General features: G+C 41.0%; 1 protein-coding gene across 1 annotated transcript; it reads left to right on the top strand.

Moving 5' to 3' along the window:
- Nucleotides 1-3,007: 3,007 nt before the first annotated feature.
- LOC119915327 (olfactory receptor 11A1-like) lies at nt 3,008-3,967 on the top strand. Its single transcript, XM_038734865.1, has one exon. The coding sequence runs from the start codon at nt 3,056-3,058 to the stop codon at nt 3,965-3,967; it is 912 nt and encodes a 303-aa protein (XP_038590793.1). The 5' UTR covers nt 3,008-3,055.
- Nucleotides 3,968-7,099: the final 3,132 nt, after the last annotated feature.

The following is a 7,099-nucleotide window of genomic DNA, read 5'->3' on the forward strand; positions in this document are numbered from 1 at the left end:
GACTAGGTTGCTTAAAGATGTTTTACCGTTAGTCAGCACCTCTATACTAGATATGATCAATCTATCTTTATCAACAGGCTATGTACCACAGTACTTTAAAGTAGCTGTAATTAAACCTCTTCTGAAAAAGCCCAAACTTGATCCAGATGTTTTAGCCAACTATAGACCTATATCTAACCTTCCATTTCTCTCTAAGGTTCTGGAGAAAGCAGTTGCTAAACAGCTGTGTGACTTTCTACAGAGAAATAGTTTATTTTAGGATTTTCAGTCAGGATTTAGAGCTCATCATAGCACAGAGACAGCACCGGTGAAAATTACTAACGACCTCCTCTCTGTACTGGTTTTATTAGATCTTAGTGCTGCATTTGATACCATTGACCATCAGATGCTATTGCAGAGACTGGAACATTTCATTGGCATTAAAGGAACCGCTCTAAGCTGGTTTAAGTCCTATTTATCAGATCGATTTCAGTTTGTACATGTTAACGATGAGTCCTCCATGCACGCCAAAGTTACTCATGGAGTTCCTCAAGGATCTGTCCTCGGACCAATCCTCTTCACTTTATATATGCTTCCTTTAGGCAATATTATCAGGAAACATTCCATAAGCTTTCATTGTTATGCAGATGATACTCAGTTATATCTATCGATCAAGCCAGATGAAACTCATCAGTTAGCTAAACTTCAAATGTGCCTTCAGGATGTTAAAACCTGGAAGACCTGTAATTTTCTCATGTTAAACTCTATCTAAAGATATAGTTTCCCTGGATGGCATCGCCCTGGCCTCCAGCACCACTGTGAGGAATCTTGGAGTTATCTTTGATCAGGACATGTCGTTTAAGTCTCACATTAAGCAAATTTCAAGGACCGCCTTTTTTCACCTACGTAATATTGCGAAAATCCGGAACATCCTGTCTAAAAATGATGCAGAAAAACTAGTCCATGCATTTGTTACTTCTAGGCTGGATTACTGCAATTCCTTATTATCAGGCTGCTCAAAATTGTCCATTAAGACTCTTCAGCTGATCCAGAACGCTGCAGCACGTGTTCTGACAGGAACCAGGAAAAGAGATCACATTTCTCCTGTTTTAGCTTCTTTGCATTGGCTTCCAGTAAAATCCAGAATAGAATTTAAAATCATTCTTCTTACCTACAAAGCTCTTAATGGTCAGGCACCATCTTATCTTAAAGAGCTCATAGTACCTTACTACCCCACCAGAGCACTGCGCTCCCAGAATGCAGGGTTACTTGTGGTTCCTAGAGTCTCCAAAAGTAGACTAGGAGCCAGAGCGTTCAGCTATCAAGCTCCTCTCCTGTGGAACCAGGTTCCAGTTTGGGTTCAGGAGGCAGACACCATCTCCACATTTAAGAGTAGGCTTAAGACTTTCCTCTTTGATAAAGCTTATAGTTAGGGCTGGCTCAGGTAGTCCTGAACCATCCCTTAGTTATGCTGCTATAGGCCTAGACTGCCGAGGGATTTCCCATGATGCACTGAGCTCCTCTCTCCTCTACTTTCTCTCCCTCTGTATGCAACCTTATCCCATTATTGCATGTTACTAACACAACTTCTCCCCTTTCTGGTAGTCTTGTGCTTTCTCGTCCCTCTCCTCTCTCCTCCTATCACTTCCTGCAGGTTTTCTGGCTCTGGAGCTGTGGAGTCTGGATCTGTGGTTGCGGGTCACCTGCTGCCCCCGTGTTCCTGCTCGACACCCTCTGCTGCAACGACTATTGTTGCTAGTCTTATTGTTATTATTGTTATTATAATCATTAACATTACGATTGTTACCATTAACACTACTATAAATATCTGTACCATTTTTCATTTAGTCTATAGCAACATCACCTTCACTGTCTGTACCTCTGTGTGTGGATATTGTGTAGGCTGCCTCCCTCCCCTCTCTCTCTCCTTACATCTCTCTCTCTCTCTCTCTCTCTCTCTCTCTCTCTCTCTCTCTCTCTCTCTCTCTCTCTCTCCCTCCTTCACCCCAACCGGTGGAGGCAGATGGCCGCCCACCCTGAGCCATGGTTCTGCTCGAGGTTTCTGCCTCTTAAAAGGAAGTTTTTCCTTGCCTCTGTCTCCTAGTGCTGCTCTTGGTGGGAACTGTTGGGCTTCTGTAAATAGCATCATAGAGTACGGTCTAGACCAGCTCTTTTATGAAAAGCGCTGTGAAATAACTGTTGTTGTGATTTGGCGCTATATAAATAAAATTGAATTGAATTGCTCTAGTGTTCAGTGGCGGCGTGCTTTACACCACTGCATCCGACACTTTGCATTGCACTTGTAAGGCTTGGATGCAGCTGCTCGGCCGTGGAAACCCATTCCATGAAGCTCTCCACGCATTATTCTTGAGCTAATACGAAGGCCTCATGATGTTTGGAGGTCTGTAGCTATTGACTCTGTAGAAAGTTGGAAAACCTCTGTGCACAGCATGCGCTGACCCTGCTTTGTGATTTTATGTGGCCTACCAGTCACTTCCACTTCATTATAATAACACTAACAGCTGACCTTGGAATATTTAGTAGTGAGGAAATTTCATGAATCAACTTATTGCCAGGTCCCAGTACCACGCTTAAATTCACTGAGCTCCTGAGAGCGACCCATTCTTTCAGAAATGTTTGTAGATGCAGTCTGCAGCCTAGGTGCTTGATTTTATAAACCTGTGGCCATGGAGGAGAGTGGAATACCTGAATTCAGTGATTTGGAGGGGTGTCCTAATACTGTTGCCAATGTAACATATACTATATGTTAAATGTGAAACAGAACACAATTTAAGGGGTGGGGGAGAGCAGGTGAAACAAGGCTTTGGTTCTAGAGTTTGAAAAAGTTGGTCACGTGTTATTGTCTCTTTTGGTGAAGAGTTTAATGAGATCCATGGAGGGAGTCTCCAGTCTGATAAAAACTTTCTGAACTCATTCTAAGTGCATTTTAAAGTCTGCTAGCTGTGAATGAATAAGATAGGATGATAGGATAAATCAACTTTCAAAGTGAGACTTACTCATTTGCAATTTCAGTATCTCATATTATCTGCCTTTAATTGATTAATGCTTATTCTTAATGGATGAAGATTCAAATGTAACGTATATAAGTCTTAGTGGGTATGTAGAAGTGGTAAAATACAGATATCTCTATTTTGTGATTATTTTCACAGTATATATTCTGATAATCTTCTGTAATTCCATCATTGTATGCATCATTGTGATTCACCGAAACCTCCATGAGCCTATGTATGTGTTTATTGCAGCTTTGTTAATCAACTCTCTTCTTTTCAGCACTGTTATCTACCCAAAGCTTTTAATTGATTTTCTTTCAGAAAGACAGATCATATCATACTCAGCCTGTCTCTTTCAATATTTTTTATTTTACACTTTAGGTGGTTCAGAATTCTTACTGTTGGCAGCCATGGCCTATGACAGGTATGTGTCTATATGTAAACCTCTGCAATATCCGACTATCATGAGGAAAACCACTGTCAGTCTTTTCTTGGTTTTGGCCTGGCTCGTGCCAGCTTGTCAGGTCGCGGGGGCTGTTGCATTTACCGCTAACAAAAAATTCTGTAGTTTTACTTTGAAAGGAATCTTTTGTAACAATTCAATTAACAAACTTTACTGTGTGAGCTCAGATGAGCTCTCTGTGTACGGCTTGATTGTTTTGTTGAACGTTCTTTTTTTCCCTATGCTCTTTGTATTTTTCACATACACAAAGATTTTCATAATAACCTATAGAAGTAGTAGAGAAGTCAGGAGAAAAGCTGCACAGACCTGTTTGCCCCACCTGCTTGTTTTAATCAGCTTTTCATTGTTGTGTACATATGATATTATTATAATTAGACTGGAATCAGATATTCCAAACAGTGCACGTTTAATAATGACTTTACAAGTCGTTTTGTATAATCCTCTCTTTAATCCAATCATATATGGACTAAAAATGAAAGAAATTTCTAAACACATCAAGAGGCTTTTTTGTTAACACTGACAAATAATAGGCAGTAATTTCTTCTTAATAATGTTTTGAAACCAAAACAGAACCTAGTTTACTAGTAATGACATTCATATGAGTAACATTATCTCTGGGTGTATTGATGAAGTTCATAATGGCCATAAAGTAAAGATAGGAATATTTTAAATGTTGAAAAGTCAAGACATGAACACAAAAGCATGTATATGTGCGCCACTGATTTTTCTCTTGTAATTTGTTAATATATGGATTTGAAACAAATACATTTGCACAATGCTCTGGTCAACGCAACTCTGACAAAAGCTTCAGTATGAACCATGGAGAGACACCTCTGAGACTGACCATGTGTACTTGGTTTGTAAAAAGAAACATTGTGCTGCACTATTTTTAACAAAGCTGCTTTCAGGTTTTTAAGTTCAAGTTTTGTGTCTTTCTGGTAGAGCTCAAACTGTTGTTGCTGTTGTGGCCGTACACTAACTGTGACGCTGTTGGTACCCCTCTGGCGCAATATCCTGATGCGCCATCAAAGTCGTAACTTAAGTTACGCAACCAAAGCCGGAGACACACAGAATCCAGCGAGGACGCATCTGGACGCTGCATACCAATGAATGCTCCAGGTCGAAGGTGATGATTTGGGAAGTGCTGAGCTGTGGATTGTCTGTTTTCAACATAGCGGCCGGATCATATTAGAGCTAAACACTACAAAATAAAATATGTTTCTGAAAACATTTGAGGGGAGAAATAGACAATCCAGCAATCTCTGCTGCCCGCATGTGCTAATCCATTCTTTCACGTCTTTTCCTTTTTCATTTTTTATAATATTTAAACTATAAAAATATAAACTATATAAAATATACTACTCCTGTTTCACGCAGGGTTTTGCATAATTTCCTGTGTCCTCGCTTGTGTTTTCTTAACAAAACATAGTTTGGAGACCTGCAGGAGTCGTCAGGTGACAAAGTTGTTGTCAGTTAGTGTTGTGCAGTGGCTCTCACGCCATGGACCCCAGGGGTCCTTGAGGGGGTATATGTATGACATTTTTCTTTGTTTGTCATTGGTTTCATACACTTTCTGTAATAAAACATCTTAAAGCAAAGTGTTGTCTAATCATATCTGGTCAAGTGCTGCTGCTGTAAAAGATCTTTCAGTTATAATGATAATGAGTGGGTTCAAACCCCGGTTGCCCCGGCCTGTTGCATGTTCTCCCCGTGTCTGCGTGGGTTCTCTCCTACCATCCAAAAAAATAAAAGGCTAGGTTGATTGGATACCCTAAATTGCCCTTAGGTGTGAGTGTGAGTGGTTGTTCGTCTATGTGTGGCCCCGCGATGGACGGGCAACCTGTCCAGGGTGTACCCCGCCTTGTGCCCGATGTCAGCTGGGATTGGCTCCAGCCCCCCCGCGACCCTGTATGCAGGATAAATATTATGGAATAATAATAATAATGAGTACAGAAAGTGTTGAGGTGGCGTGTATTCAAAAATCCTTAAAAATGCGGTATTGGACAGAGAATAGAGAATATTGAACACTGAATCAGTTCATTTGGCACATTATTTTGGCCCACAACTTCTTCTCCAGTCCTGATACATCATATAGGGAAGTTGGAAACTACTAAAAAATTTACTAAAGGTTTAGTCTTTGAATGAGAAAAACTTCAGTGGGAAAAACAAAGCATATTCAGTTTCTACAGCAGTGGAGAGTATATGGTGTTTTCAACCAAACGGCGCTAAGTAAACCAGTACGACCAAATGGTAGTGATTACAGACCTTTTTTGAATATTTTATATCTATGTATGTACTATATAATCATACTATAATATACACTATATTGCCAAAGTTAAGTTATTAAGTTTTGGGTCGCTTGAAGGTCAATGACATCACATTCTCAATCCAGTTTAGTATGGAGTTGGCCCACCCTTTGCCGCTATAACAGCTTCAACTCTTCTGGGAAGGCTGTGCACAAGGGTTAGGAGTGTGTTCATGGGAATTTTTGACTATTCTTCTCAGGCACAGATGTTGGACGAGAATGCCTGGTTTGCAGTCTCCGCTCCGTAATTATTCCCAAAGGTGTTCTATCGGTGTTCAGCCATGTTGGAACAGGACGGGGTCATCCCCAAACTGTTTCCACAAAGTTGGGAGCATGAAATTCCAAAATGTATTGGTATGCTGAGGCATTAACAGTTCCTTTCACTGAAACTAAGGGGCCAAGCCATAATCCCCCTCCACCTAACTTTACACTTGGCACAATGCAGTCAGGCAAGTACCGTTCTCCAGGCAACCGCCAAAGCCAGACTTGTCCATCGCATTGCCAGGCGGAGAAGCGTGATTCGTCACTCCAGAGAACACGTCTCCACTGCTCTAGTGTTCAGTGGCGGCGTGCTTTACACCGCTGCATCCGACACTTTGCATTGCACTTGGTGATGTAAGGCTTGGATGCAGCTGCTCGGCCGTGGAAACCCATTCCATGAAGCTCTCCACGCATTATTCTTGAGCTAATACGAAGGCCTCATGATGTTTGGAGGTCTGTAGCTATTGACTCTGTAGAAAGTTGGAAAACCTCTGTGCACAGCATGCGCTGACCCTGCTTTGTGATTTTATGTGGCCTACCAGTCACTTCCACTTCATTATAATAACACTAACAGCTGACCTTGGAATATTTAGTAGTGAGGAAATTTCATGAATCAACTTATTGCCAGGTCCCAGTACCACGCTTAAATTCACTGAGCTCCTGAGAGCGACCCATTCTTTCAGAAATGTTTGTAGATGCAGTCTGCAGCCTAGGTGCTTGATTTTATAAACCTGTGGCCATGGAGGAGAGTGGAATACCTGAATTCAGTGATTTGGAGGGGTGTCCTAATACTGTTGCCAATGTAACATATACTATATGTTAAATGTGAAACAGAACACAATTTAAGGGGTGGGGGAGAGCAGGTGAAACAAGGCTTTGGTTCTAGAGTTTGAAAAAGTTGGTCACGTGTTATTGTCTCTTTTGGTGAAGAGTTTAATGAGATCCATGGAGGGAGTCTCCAGTCTGATAAAAACTTTCTGAACTCATTCTAAGTGCATTTTAAAGTCTGCTAGCTGTGAATGAATAAGATAGGATGATAGGATAAATCAACTTTCAAAGTGAGACTTACTCATTTGCAAT

Source organism: Micropterus salmoides, unplaced genomic scaffold, assembly GCF_014851395.1.
Source record: "Micropterus salmoides isolate LMB-PRFRI ecotype aquatic unplaced genomic scaffold, ASM1485139v1 Ms_hic_scaffold_2063, whole genome shotgun sequence".
In the NCBI taxonomy this organism is placed as follows: Eukaryota; Metazoa; Chordata; class Actinopteri; order Centrarchiformes; family Centrarchidae; genus Micropterus; species Micropterus salmoides.